Here is a 15,326-nt window from a genome sequence, read left to right as displayed (position 1 = left end):
CCCAAAGCAACCACTAATTTACTTTCTGTCTCTATAGATATACCTATTCTGGAAATGTCATATAAATGGAATCATACAATATGTAGTTGTGACTGGCTTCTTTATTTGGTAGTGTTTTTGAAGTTCATTTATGTTATATCATGTATCAGTAGTTTTTTCTCTTTTTATTGCTGAATAATATTCTGTTGTATAGATGTAGATCCTGTCATCCTTTTACTCTCTTTTCCTTTATAATTCTTTATAAACTCCCATGGAAATAAGAAGAGAGGAATTATAATCATGTAGTATATTTTTTGTGATTGCCATTTCCAAATATAAGAGGAAATTCTGTTCACTCTTTAGCCTTCTTCATTACCAGTAATTTACTTGGATCTTATGAATTAAAACTTTAACTTATTCATCAATTTGTAACAGCTTTTTTTTCTAAAAAGCATAGCGTATCTCTCTAAACAGAACCCAAACAGAAAACTTTCAGTGTTAAATGGTGAAAAAAAGAAAATGGTTTTTAAGATGCAACAGGTATTGATTTCATCATGGTAATTAACCTGATGTAGATTATCTTTAAACTATTCTATCTTCGTTGGCCTCGCTAAAGAATTTGATTCTCTTATTAATTTTGACTCTAACAAGCATTAATTGGATCTGACTTCCTAAAGCTTAGGAAAGACTCATTTTCCCAAAACAGTTTGATTCCTCACAATTAAGAAAAAAAGTTGGCATTATTTAACTTAATTGCAAATTTTGCTCCCATATAGGATCTCAAGGCTGTCTCTATTTTCACAGCACTTCAAAGTTTGAGAAAAGCTTGTTAGGATGATCATGGCATTTTTCCTCATTTTGGTTGAGAGGGCGCAAGTTGCTCAGGTAATGAGAAAGTCTCAGAACTTACAACCAGTTACTAAACAGGCAAAAGTGTTGGAATTTCCATTCAGATATTTAAGATGTCATCTAATTGGTGGAGTACAGTTTTGGAATTTATCTATAATAAAAGTATTTTATCCTGAGTCCCTTAGGATTTAGGGGTATGGAGGGACAGTAATTTTTTTCCTCCTAACATAAATTGCTAACTTTATGTCTTGTTTTACTTAGATTGCTTATGGGAGATGAACGTGTAAAGAATGGCCTTAATTTCATGTATGAGGCTCCACCAGGGGCTAAGAAAGGTACTTGATTCATTTCCTTTTATTTAAGTTTTTGCAACTAAAGATTGAGAAATTTCATGACAGACATTTTTGAAAAGTTGCTCTCCATTCTGTAAAATAATTTTTAAATACTGTAATAAATACAGTAGAATAAATACTAAAAATATTTGTCTAATCTAGTAATAATTTTATGACTTGTTCTTTGGGGAGGAAAAACTCAACATCACCAGAAATACATTTATTCTTCTATAATTTGTGTCTTTAGTCCTTCTTACTGACTATACTTATAAATAGAAAGCATAATATTCACTGTCGATGAAAAATATGGAAGTTTAAAAATTAGAAATTAATGTGCTGGAGTTCCCGTCGTGGCGCAGTGGTTAACGAATCCGACTAGGAACCATGAGGTTTCGGGTTCGGTCCCTGCCCTTGCTCAGTGGGTCAAGGTTCCAGCATTGCCGTGAGCTGTGGTGTAGGTCGCAGACGCGGCTCAGATCCTGCGTTGCTGTGGCTCTGGCGTAGGCCGGTGGCTACGGCTCCGATTCGACCCCTAGCCTGGGAACTTCCATATGCCGCAGGAGCGGCCCAAGAAATGGCAAAAAGACAAAAACAAAAAACAAAAAAAAACAACAACAACAAAAAAGAAATTAATGTACTTATTAAATACTGTCATTTAATACTGTTTTTTATCCTTTTTTTTTCCTCCTACATTTTTGATATGCAATCAAGAAAACAAAGAGGTAAAGTGCTATTTTCTGTGTTTGGATTTACTTGCAGTAGTTTGTAATTTTATGGAAAAATTGAAAGACTTTAATGAATGTTTTTAGAAAGAAGAAACAGAAGGAGAGACCGAATACAAATTTGAATGGCAGAAAGGAGCCCCACGAGAAAAGTAAGAACTAGTTTTCTTTTTTTTTTTAATGTTTAATTTTTATACAGTTTTAAAAGTTACTTTCCATTTACAGTTATTACAAAATACTGATTATATTCCACATGTTTTACAATATGTCCTTGAGCCTGTTTTACACCCAGTAGTTTGTCTCTCACAGTTCCCCACCCCTATATTGCCCCTCCCCTACTCCCCACTGGTAACCACTAGTTTTTTCTCTATGAGTCTGCTTCTATGTTTATTTACCAGTTTGTTGTATTTTTTAGATCCCACGCATAAGTGGAATATATAAATACAGTATTTATCTTTCTCTGTATGACTTATTTCACTTAGCATAATGCCCTCCCAAGTCCAAGCATGCTATTGCAATCAGCCATTATTTCTTCAAATATTTTTTTCTAGAACTAGTTTTCTTTTAAGATAAAATATGTATCATTAAATTTATCTGATATCTTGTCTTATTTTGCCTTTTTATTTACTAGAAGAAGCAACTAATGTAAAAAATTATTATTTATATATATATATATATATATTTGGTCTTTTGTCTTTTTAGGGCCACACTGGTGGCATACGGAGGTTCCCAGGCTAGGGGTCTAATCGGAGCTACAGCTGCTGGCCCATGCCACAGCCATAGCCACGCAGGATCTGAGCCACGTCTGCGACCTATACCATGGCTCATGGCAGCGCCAGATCCTTAACCCACTGAGTGAAGCCAGGCCCACAACCACATGGTTCCTAGTCGGATTCTTTCCTTTGCGCCACAATGGGAACGCCTAAAAAATGATTTTTAACGATTTGTTTTATGCAACTAATTTGCTTGATCATAGTCTTCCCCCCCCCCCCGCCCCCCCGCTATACAGCATGGGGACCAAGTTACTCTTACATGTATACATTTTTTTTTCCACCCTTTGTTCTGTTGCAATATGAGTATCAAGACATAGTTCTCAATGCTACTCAGCAGGATCTCCTTGTAAATCTAACATAGTCTTTTGTTTTGTTTTTTTTCCATTTGTTTAAATCACAAATCATCAGACAAGATACTTAACGATGAAGTGGTATTTGGAAATATTAAATAGATGGTGTGGTCCTATATATTTTTTGAAGTACATTTCATAATTTACTTAGAACTATAAAGCTGATTTTAGTTTAATTTGTTAAATTATTCTGAATACTGTATCTGCATTTTCTGTACGTAATAGATATGCCAAAGATGACATGAACATCAGAGATCAGCCCTTTGGTATTCAGGCAAGTGACACATATTTATTCTGTAAGAATCATTTTTTTATATACATTTCTTTATATTGTTGTCCAAAAGGTTTTTAAGCCTAAGGGGGCTTTATGTTTTCTATTTCTATCCTATAGTAAGGACTAGGAGAGAAAACATTAAATGTAGTAGACTGATACCAGATAGGATTCAGAGTTTTGTAAGTGAGGGTTATGAGGATAATGGTCTCTGCAATTTTCAAGAAATTTGGAGAATTAGCTCAAAGTCAAGAAGAAATATAAAACTATTTGTTTAGAACCAGGACAAACTATCACCAGTGGGCCAGGTCTTGTTATAAATAACATTTTTTTGAACACTGCCTTGCTTATTCATTTATATATTGTCTCCAGCTGCTTTCCTGTTACATTGGCAGAGTTGAGTAGTTGCAACAGAGACCTCTGGCCCATAAAGCCTAAAATATGTACTACCTGGCCCTTTACAGAAAACGTTTGCTAGCCCCTGGTTTAGGAAATTGAAACCTCAGAGGTTAACTTTGAAAGTTAGAGAATTTAAGATTAAGCCATGACATAATTCTTGTTTTGGTATTTTACCATTTCTTTTTGGATGACATGGTTTTATTGCCACCAAGTCAAACTCAAAAAGAAATAGGATTCAGCTTAGTTTTTAGGTACAATTTATAGTAAAAGATTTCAGTGTTCAAATTACCTTATCAAGTATGGTTTTGGGAGTTCCCTTCGTGGCTCAGTGGTTAACAAACCCGACTAGGGTACATGAGGATGAGTTCTTAATCCCTGGCCTCGCTCAATGGGTCGGTGATCCGGCGTTGCCATGAGCTGTGGTATAGGTCACAGACACAGCTCGGATCTGGCGTTACTGTGACTGTGGTATAGGCCAGTGACTACAGCTCTAATTTGACCCCTGGCCAGGGAACCTACAAAAAAAAAAAAAAAAAAGTGTAGTTATGGAGTGTCTTTCCCTGGAGATCTTTTAGAAACAATATTAATTTAACTTAAACTTGACTAAGGAGAAGGGATTTGAACATTGGTTAGATTCTTAGTAATTTGGTAACCAAAAGAATTAATGTTCATTATTTCTCAGGTTCGAAATGTGAGGTGCATTAAATGTCACAAATGGGGTCATGTCAACACAGATCGAGAATGTCCTTTGTTTGGTCTTTCTGGAATTAATGCAAGTTCAGTTCCCACTGATGGCTCAGGTAAGCACTAGACATAATTAATTTATTTGTTTTAGAATTTATATCAAGTACAAACAAGGAAAGCTGACATAACATTTTTATTTAGTCTCTCTCTGGGTATTGGTTTGATTTGGTTTTTGGGGGTTAGGTCACATTCCCAGAATATGATGGTCAATGGGGAACTCTGATCATGTATTTTCAATTTGTTTTTTGTCTTTTTTTTTTTTTTTTTTTTTTTTTTTAGGGCCTCACCCGAGGCAAGGTGAGGTTCCCAGGCTAGGGGTCTAGTGGAAGCTGTTGCTGTCGGCCTACACCACAATCACAGCAATCCCAGATCCTTAACCTGATGAGCAAGGCCAAGGATCGAACCTGCAACCTCATGGTTCCTAGTCAGATTCGTTTCCACTGCGCCACTATAGGAACTCCATGTTTTCAACTTGAAATGCTGTGTATTAGAATTTGATTTAATTTTTCTATCCATGGGCCCTATGAAATTGATTTTATTAAGCATAGTTTGTCAGGTTAGTAACCTAAAAAGAGAAGGAAGAAATGGTTATTTCTCATATTCATGTCCTCCTGAGTTGTAGAACTGTGCTGGACCGGAAGCCTCAGCAATCACTCTTTATTTGTTCAGAGATGAGTTTTAATGGATAAACAACAGGGTCCTACTGTATAGCACAGGGAACTATATTCAGTATCCTAAGATAAGCCATAATGGAAAAGAATATTTTAAAATGTATGTATATGTATAACTGAATCACTTTGCTGTATAGCAAAAACTAACACAGCATTGTAAATGAACTAATACTTCAATTTAAAAAACTTAACTTTTAAAAGATGTTAAATATATTAAAATTAATTTTTACTTGAAAGTTATTTACCCTCCTGCACATTGTTGTCTACTTAAGAAAAATTGGTCTAATTTGCTTTGGATTACTTGGGTTCTTTTTATAAAGAGATATTAACACTGAGAAGTTTTAGGTTTATCTGTGCCTTGTTAATATGCCACACTAATCCAACAATAGGATCATAATGGATCCTAATAGAAATATCCTGCTTAACCCTATAACAAGTCATTTTACTTTTATGATATTCAATTCCTCATTTAAAAATAAAGATGAGGGAGTTGGCATCGTGGCTTAGTGGTTAACGCACCCAACTAGTATCCATGAGGACGTGGGTTTGATCCCTGCCCTTGCTCAGTGGGTTAAGGATCTGGTGTTGCCATGAGCTGTGGTGTAGGTTGCAGACATGGCTCCAATCCCATGTTGCTGTAGCTGTGGCATAGGCTGGCATCTGTAGCTCCAATTTGACTCCTAGCCTGGGAAGCTCTGTATGCTACAGGTGCAGCCCTAAAAAGACAAAAAAAGTAAAATAAAAATGATAGTATAAATCAGGATATTTTCAGCATTTTTTAAACAGCTATAGGACCTTTTTTGTAATTTTTTAAATAAAATCTTACATGTAACCCCAGCGTGTAGAACATATAAAGGCAGAACTAATGTTCTGAGCACAAAGCCCCATCCTCCTAGCTAATCTATGCCTCTGGTGCACCTCTTTAGACTCCCTAAGTTTCCATGGCCACCTCTGAGCCCAGGGTTCTCCCTCAGTTATATCAAAGACATATGACCTTTAGCCTCTCTTCTGTAGCCAGAAATTAGGCTTCCTGGAGGTCCTGTCGTGGCTCAGTGGTTAACAAACCTGACTAGTATCCATGAGGATGCAGGTTCGATCCCTGGCCTTGCTCAAGGGGTTAAAGATCTGGTGAGCTATGGTGTAGGTTGCAGACGTGGCTCGGACCCGAGTTGCTATGGCTGTGGTGTAGGCCAGCAGCTCCAGCTCCAATTCGACTCCTAGCCTGGGAACCTCCATATGTCGCAGGTGCGGCCCTAAAAAGATAAAAAGACCAAAAAAAAAAGAGAAAGAAAGAAATAAGGCTTCCTTCTCGCAAGCCAGATGCAGGTCATAGGACTCAAGATGCCAGTTCTCATATTAGGAGTTTAGGAATTTGACCCATCATTAGATTTGAAACTATTTCATTAATGGTGCCAGGTTTTAGAGGCAAGTATGCAGATAGAATATTACAACTACAGAACATTGTAAATCAACTATAATTAAAAAGAATTTTTAAGAATATTACAACTGATTTTTTCTTAAAAATCCTTTTGCTCTAAAGAAAGTTTTTTTAGACCACATTTTAAGTAGAAGGAAAACTGCTCAGTGGTGAGAGACTATCAGCAGAAAACTGCTCAGTGGTGAGAGACCTTGGTCTGGCAATCTCTGGTAAAAGAACATTCTGCTGATGCCACAGGGCAGGTCCTCTTCAAACCCACATACTGTACTCTCTCTCCCCTGCTTTCACTCAACTGGTGAAAGAAGGGAGGGAAGCCTCCAAAGAGATAAAGCCCCAAAGAAAATGATGGTGGAGTAGAATGAAGACTTCATTGGCACAAATATCTCTGACCACTAATTTTGGTAGTCGTGGAGATCTCTCGTTATATAGGAAAAGTATATTCTGTTTTCTGGAAGGGATTGCTTCTTTCTCATCTTTTCCTTTACTCCATCCTCATGTTGCCCTTACAGCTAGCTGCACAACTCCTGTGTTGGCTACAGGCAGGCGGTGGTAGTTGCTGTCTTTGTTCCTCAGCCTTGACTTACTTTGATCCTGCTTTGAGAGAATGAGTAAGATAGACTCCAGGATACTAGGAGACTAGAATATGGACCATAGACTAGGATGGCCCTTTCTTTAGTAATCGATAGACTTGCTTTCTCTTCAATCTGTGTTGGAAAGTCTACTGACAACAACCAAAAGAACTTGTGCTAAAGGTTTATAAGAATGACACATCCATTTTGGAACAAGAATGGTAAAATGAATATTTTAATCCACTGTTGTTAGAATTGGAGCAGCCTTTCTGAAGAGTCATTTGATGATATGTATCAAAGACCTTAAAGACATGCATTTTTTTTTTTTTACTAGAAGTTCACCTTTCAGGAATTTATAAGAAAGTATATGCAAGGGTTTATAGTAGTAAAAGATTGGAAATAACCCTAAATGTCTACCAGTAAGGGGTTGGTAAAATAAACCCACTGATTTATTCAACAGTCATATATGGAGTACTTACTCTGTGCTAGGCATTTTACTAGACTCTAGGAATGCAGTAGCAAGACAGAAAAGCTTCCTTAATTCTATTGGAAATGACAGAAAATAAATAATAAACAAGAAAATACTAGGTATGTATGAGTTCTATGATAAAAATTACATTGGATACTGTGATAAGAACTAAGTGGGGAGAACTAGATGCAATGGTCCAGAAGGGCCCCTCTGAAGAAGTGATGTCAGGCTGAGACCTAGATGAAAGGGAAAATCCAACCATGCAGGATCGAGAAGAGCATGTGGCACCTAGGCTAAAGAAACAACCTTCCACACAGAGGGAACCATAAATTCTGAGAGTTAGGTGGTTAAGAGTGCAGACTGTGGAGGCATGAAGGTACACAGATGCCTGATTTGGAGCCCCTGCTCTCTTGGTAGCCATGTGACTCTAAGCAAGCTGCTTAACTGCTCTGTGCCTCAGTCCGCAATATCTGTAAAATAGATATTATACTAGTACCTACCTTATAAGGTTGTTATGAAAATTAAATGAATTAATGCATGAGTAATGCTCAGACTAGTGCTTGGCACGTAGTAAGCACTTTATTAGTATGTTTTAAAGGAGTGGAGTTCCTATTGTGGCTTGGCGGTAATGAACCAACTAGTATCCAGAAGGATGCAGGTTTGATCCCTGGCCTCACTCAGTGGGTTAAGGATCCAGTGTTGCCCTGAGCTGTGGTGTAGATTGAAGATCCTGCGTTGGTGTAGCGGTGGCATAGGCTGGCAGCTGCAGCTCCAGCTCCAATTCGACCCCTAGCCTGGGAACTTCATATGCTGCACATGCAGCCCTGAAAAGCAAAAAAAAACCCAAAAAACAAACAAACAAAAAACCAGATACATTATGGTACATCCCCCAAAATGGAATACCATATAGCCGTTAGATATAGAGATATGAATAGAGCTATACATCTATATGTTGACATGCAAGGATATACCAGGATATATCAAGTAAAAGAAAATTAAGAAACAGTATTGTTTTAAAACTATGTAAAGCATTCAGTAGTTAAAAAAATCTTCTAGAATCAAGTTGTTTTTTAACTCTGTAAGATTTTAGAGGCTCTGTCTTTAGTAAAAGAATGGCTTGCTGAATTAAAAGCCTTATATGAAAATTAATTCTTAAAACTAAAGTTTCGTTTTTACTCTATGAGATAATTGTTCTTGGCAACTATGTATTTGACATCGTGCATATCAGCCAGAAGTTTTATTTTTTGAATTTCTATGTTCCGGGCCGGAGATATGGGCTCTACTCTTAATTCACAATCCAATAAGAAACAGAATAACTCTTCCTTATCTACTCAGGAAGAGAAAACTAGAGCATTAAATTAGAATCTATTTAATAGAGAATACCTGTGTATTAAATTATGAACTGAATAGTGGGATTATAATGACCTGTGAAGAGTTATTAAGATTTAGACAGATAGAAAGGTTGACCTAAAAGGAAAAACAAACATAGAAGGTTTATCTTAAATGACTTTGAATGAGTAAAACCAGATCTGAATGACTCTCAAAAAAGTAGGATGTGCTGTTAAGAGTATGTTCATGCTGAGAAATAACTATCAGACTAAATTAATTCTTTCTTCAGTGTTTATAGAAAGAGGTGTTAGGGAAATTTCAATTTCCAGTTTTTCCTTTCAAATTGACAAAGTATAAGTGTGAGAACAGATACTGATAAATACAGAGAATGTTTTTAATTTCTTAAATCCATGTCTTACTTTTCTAAGAATACCCCAAAGCACTGAACTCTGTGATACAATTATAGTAAAAATAGATCAGTAACTTTTACCATCTGTGATACCATATAAGATGACAAAAGTTGCTGATCTATTTCTGATACACTGTCAAAACTGGGAAACATCAGCTTTAGCTGTATGTAAGAATAACTGAAGATTTGGGAAATACTCCCTTTGTTGTTTATTTGCTTATTTAAATTATGTTTTACTAATATTACACAGTCATGAATTTATCCTAAGATATAATTATGTATATGTCTGATCATTTTGTTGCAAAGCATTGTATATAATAATAATAAGGCAGGTAGAGAACCTAAATATCTAATAAAAGGGTATTAAGTGAATAATTAAGGGATATTGTCATAAGGCGTACTGTACTATGTAACCATTAAAAAATGATAGGAAGATTTCTTAACGAATGGTTGTTGTTTACAACATTTGGTCAGATAAAAAGCAGATCATAGGAGTTCCCTGGTAGCTCAGCAGATTAAGGATCTGGCATTCTTAACTGCTGTGGTTCGTGTCACTGCTGTGGCTCAGGCTCAGTCCCTGGTCCAGGAATTTCTCTATGCCATAGGTGCAGGAAAAAAAAAAAAAAGCAGATTATAAAACAAAGTGGTTACGTGGATTCTATTCATATTTCTCTTTACATCTTTAGGTAGACATATAGAGATATTTTTCTTTCTTTTTTTAAAAAATTTTTATTGAAGTGTAGTTAATTTTCAATATTGTTTTAGTTTCAAGGAATACACCAAAGTAATTCAGTTATACATACACATGTGTGTGTATATGTATGTGTGTGTATGTATGTATGTACATATATATACTTTTTCAGATTCTTTTCCATTTTAGGTTATTATAAGATATTGAGTATAGTTCCCTATGCTATATGGTAGGTTCTTATTGGTTTATCTATTTTATAAAATAGTAATCTATATCTGTTAACCCTGAGCTCCTAATTTATCCTCCCCCCCACCCTTCTCCTTTGATAACCATGAGTTTGTTTCCTATATCTGTGAGTCTGTTTCTGTTTTGTAAATAAGTTAATTTGTATCATCTTTTTAGACTCCACATATAAGCAAAATCATGCATTTGTCTTTGTCTGACTTCACTTAATATGATAATCTCTAGGTCCATCCATGTTGGTGTAAATGGCATTATTTCATTATTTTTATGGCTGAGTAATATTCCATTATATATATATACCACATCTTTTTTATCCATTTCTCTGTCAATGGACACTTAGGTTGCTTGCATCTTGGCTGTTGTAGTACCACCTTGAAAATCGAGGTACAGGTATCTTTTCAAATTAGAGTATTCTCCAGATATATGCCTAGGAGTGGGATCACTGAATCATATGTGATTTTTATTTTTAGGTTTTTAAGGAGCTTCCATACTGTTCTCCATAGTGGCTGTACCAATTTACATTCCCACCAACAGTGTAGGAGGGTTCCTTTCTCTCCATACCCTGTATGGAAATACTTTTAGAAAAATTAAAATGCTGGGAAAGAGACTAAAACATTAAGAGTGGCTGTATATTTTTAATTTTTAAATGAATATTTTTAGAAGAATTAAAAATTATACATAGGAGTTTCCATCGTGGCTCAGCAGAAACGAATCTGACTAGCATCTATGAGGATGCAGTTTCGACCGCTGGCCTCACTCAGTGGGTTAAGGATCTTGTGTTGCTGTGGCTGTGATGTAGGCCAGCGGTTATAGCTCTGATTCCACCCCCAGCCTGGGTGTGGCCCTAAAAGACCAAAAAAAAAAAAAATTATACATAGAAACAAGTTATTTAAAATTGTATTGCTGATTGTTAAGGCAATGGACTGTTAAAATTGTATTGCTCACTTAATACCTTTAAAGTTTGACCTGAATTTAGTAGTACCACTTAACTAACACTAATAGTTAGTGTTAGTTAAAGGTTTCTCTAAAACAAAATAAAAAATACTCTGCTATATCAAATAGGAAAGCAAATAATGATGTTATATTCTGAATTTGAATGCAATGAAAAGTAAACTGGCCAATTTCCTAATCCACTTGCTGATTCAAGCTAAAAAATCTTTTCATTTAAAAAAATCACCTATTGAATAATGTCTCACCAGTGAATAGAGATTATTTTTGCAATAAGGCAATTTCCGTGGATGTGGTTATCATGGGATAATCACACCCCTGGGGTACAGCCTTGTGCCTGTAATCTCCCAGGAGTGTAATTATTTCATGATAACTGCACCCCCTGGTGTTACATTATTTCTATTATGAAATTCTTAGTTTAGTATATAAAGTAACTTACTTTGATCACTGGAAACTGCAAGGTGCTGTTAGAATGTTCCAGCTGTGAGGTTTACAGAGACCAGCTATAAGATTTCCTTCTCCTTTACAAAGTTAAATTAAGCAATCAAAATGCTTCTTTTGGCTAAGCTGGTTTAGAATATCTTTTCTACTGATAAGATCATCTTAACTTTATAAGTTTTTGTCCACTCTAGATATATCAAAATTATGTATAAAATTTACAAGCCTCAGTGGTGACTGAATTTTTATGAAGTATTTTTATATTAAAACATAACTGAATAGCCAGTCCACCTGCCTTTTGTGTATACTCTATAACTCTCATTCTTATCATTGCCTCTTAGCCTTCTGTTACTTTCTCATGTTTTTCATATATATTTAAATTAAATATCATTTTCAAAATCCACAGTGGCAGTCTTCAACAAAGCAAGTAGGGTTTTTTGGTTTTTTGGTGGGTTTTTTGGGCTTTCTTAATAGAGTTAATAGTCACGTATATATGTATGCCTCCTGCTTAATCTTTTTGTTTATTTTGTTTCAGTTTTATTTCTTTTAATAGACTTATCTTGTAGAGCAGTTTTAGGTTCATAGCAAAATGGAGAGAAAAGCCTAGAGAATTCCCACATACCACCTGCCTCTACAAATGTGTAACCTCCTGTTTTATCAATGTCCTCCAACAGAGAGGTACATTTGTCACAGTTGATGAACCTACATCGACACATCATTATCACTCAGAGTCCATGGTTTACCTTAGGGCTCACTCTTGGTGTTGTACATTTCATGGGTTTGGACAAATGTACAATGGCATCTATCCACCATTATAGTATCAAACAGAGTAGTTTCACTGCCCTAAAGAACCATCTGTGCTCTGAGTGTTCATCCCTCCCTCTCCTCTCACCCCTGTTAACCACTTGTCTTTTTATTGTCTCCATAGTTTCACCTTGTCCTGAAGGTCATAGAATTGGAATCTATAGTGTGTAGCCTTTTCAGATTGGCTTCTTTCACTTAGTAATATGCATTTAAGTCTCCTCCATTTTCACGACTTGATAGCTCGTTTCTTTTTAGTGCTGCATAATAGCCTAATGTCTGGTTATACCACAGTTTATTGGTCCATTCACCTGCTGAAGGACATCTTGTCTGTTTCCATGTTTTGGCAGTTACACATAAAGCTGCTATAAATATCTGTGTGCACATTTTTGTGTGGTCATGTTTTCAACTCATTTGAGTAAATACGAAGAAACATGATTGCTGGATTATATGTTGAGTATATTTAGTTTTATAAGAAATGGCCAAACTGTCTTCCAAAGTAGCTGTACCATTATACATTCCTACCAACAATGAATGAGAGTTCCTGTTGATCCACATTCTCACCAGCATTTGGCATCGTTAGTGTTACGGCTTTTGGCCATTCTGATAAGTGTGTAGAGGTATCTCATTGTTCTGCATTTCCCTGATGACATATTATGCAGCACATATTTTCATATACTTACTTCCCATCTGTATACCTTCTTAATGAGGTATCTGTTAAGGCCTTTGGCCTTTTTTTTTTTTTTTTTAACAGCCACACTTGCAGCATATGGAGGTTTCCAGGCTAGGGGTTGAATTGGAGCTGTAGCTGCTGGCCACAGCCCTGCAACTCCAGATCCAAGTCGCATCTTCAACCTACACCACAGCTCACAGCAACGCTAGATCCTTGGTCCACTGAGCAAGGACAGGGATTGAACCTGTGTCCTCATGGATACCAGTCAGACTTGTTTCCACTGAGCCATGATGGGAACTCCTGGCCTTTTTTTTTTTAAATTGGGTTGTTTTCTTATTGTTGAGTTTAAAGAGTTCTTTATATATTTTGGATAACAGTCCTTTATCAGATGTGTCTTCTGCAGATATCTTTTCCAAGTCTGTGGCTTGTCTTTTCATTTTCTGAGCAAGTGGGGATTTTTTTTTTTTTTTTTCCCGTAAACAGCCACACTTGCAGCTTATGGAAGTTTCCAGACTAGGGGTCAAATCAGAGCTGCAGCTGCAGGCCTGTGCCACAGCCAGATCAACAACAGATCCAAGGCACATCTGCAACCTACACTGCAGCCTGAGGCAACACTGGATCCTTAACCCACTGAGTGAGGCCAGGGATTGAACTGGCATCCTCATGAAGACTATGTCAGTTTTTAACCCACTGAACCACAATGGGAACTCCAAGAAAGTGTTTTTTAAATAGCTTTACTGGAGTTCCCATTGTGGCTCAGCAGAAACAAATCTGACTAGGATCCATGAGGCCGCAGGTTTGATCCCTGGCCTCGCTCAGTGGGTTGAGGATCCGGCATTGTCTTGAGCTGTGGTGCAGCTTCATCTCTAATTTGACCCCTAGCCTGGGAACCTCCATATGCCATGGGTGTAGCCCTAAAAAGACAAAAAAAAACAAAACAAACAAACAAAACATAAATATATAGCCTTACTGAATTATAATTTACATGCTATATAGTTTACTCATTTAAAGTATTTAGTTCCATGCCTTTGAATTTGTATATTCACACAGTTGCACATCCATTACCATGGTCAATTTTAAAACGTTTTAATTTCACAAAATGAAACCCTATATTCTTTAATTCTCATCCCCAGTGCCTGATTTCCCCAGTCCTAAGCAACCACTAATCTACTTTCTACTTTTTTATGATTGTCTGTTCTAGACATTTCATATAAATGGAATCATTCAATATGTAGTAAAGAAAGTGGTTTTCATATCACTTTCTTTGCCTTTAAATTTCATACTCTAACACAAAATTGCCTTGCTCCTCCCTACCCCAAACATGTAGCTTCTCGTGTCCTCTCTCCATGGAGTCTGGACATGTTGTCTTCCTTATACATCAGTGTACACCAATATGCACAGAGTATTGTTAACCAGGGTAGCTCACCCAGGCTGTCCAGAGTTTTTATTAGGGTTTAATTACATAGGCATGATTCATTGAATCATTGGCCTTGTGGTTGAACTCAGTCTCTAGTCTTTACTTCTCCCAGAGGTCAGGCTAACATCATGTGGCTGAAAAACTCTAACCTTCTGATCACATGGTTGGCCTTTCTGGTGTAGCCAGCCCCATCCTGAGTCATCTCCTTAGGAGACTGTATCTAGGGGCTCACCATAAGTAGCAAAAACACTCCTATTACTCAGGAAATCTTGACAATTTAGAGGCTTTCACAAACTGGGAACAAAGGCCCCCATGTTCTTTGTTATAAAGCAGTTGTATTTGCATTTGCATTTTGTTGATTCTCTTGAGACTTCTATCAGTGTGTTATTTAGAAGTGTGGGTTTTGCTTTTGGGGAGGGAGGATTCTTTTTAGGGCTGCACCCACAGCATATGGAAGTTCCTGTGCTAGGGGTCAAATCAAACTGTAGCTGCCAGCCTATGCCACAGCCATAGCAATGCAGGATCTGAGCCATGTCTTCAGCCTACACCACAGCTCACGGCAATGTCGGATCTTTAACCCACCAAGCAAGGCCAGGGATTGAACCGTGTCCTCATGGATACTAGTTGGGTTCATTACTGCTGAGCCTCCATAGGAACTCCCTAGAAGTATTTTTAATATCCAATTTTTTTTTAATTTTATGGCTATCATTCTATTATTGGTTTCTAGTTTAATTCCGTTTTGGTTGAAAGCATTCTTTGTATGATATCTGTTCTTTTACATATATTAACATGTATGTTAAAGTTATGACTC

The 15,326-nt window shown here is 36.6% G+C and overlaps 1 protein-coding gene across 1 annotated transcript in view; it reads left to right on the top strand.

The window, feature by feature from the left end:
- CIR1 (corepressor interacting with RBPJ, CIR1) overlaps positions 1 to 15,326 on the top strand; it is a 37,792-nt gene that overhangs the window by 3,929 nt on the left and 18,537 nt on the right. The window contains exons 3-7 of the mRNA XM_047772913.1: positions 1,090 to 1,163; positions 1,872 to 1,882; positions 1,970 to 2,034; positions 3,231 to 3,279; positions 4,358 to 4,475. Of these exons, the coding sequence (XP_047628869.1) occupies positions 1,090 to 1,163; positions 1,872 to 1,882; positions 1,970 to 2,034; positions 3,231 to 3,279; positions 4,358 to 4,475 (317 nt within the window). The remainder of the gene's footprint in view (positions 1 to 1,089; positions 1,164 to 1,871; positions 1,883 to 1,969; positions 2,035 to 3,230; positions 3,280 to 4,357; positions 4,476 to 15,326) is intronic.

This window comes from Phacochoerus africanus, chromosome 3, assembly GCF_016906955.1.
Source record: "Phacochoerus africanus isolate WHEZ1 chromosome 3, ROS_Pafr_v1, whole genome shotgun sequence".
In the NCBI taxonomy this organism is placed as follows: Eukaryota; Metazoa; Chordata; class Mammalia; order Artiodactyla; family Suidae; genus Phacochoerus; species Phacochoerus africanus.
The sequence above is the reverse complement of the archived record's forward strand: the minus strand, read 5'-3'. Positions and strand labels throughout refer to the sequence as shown.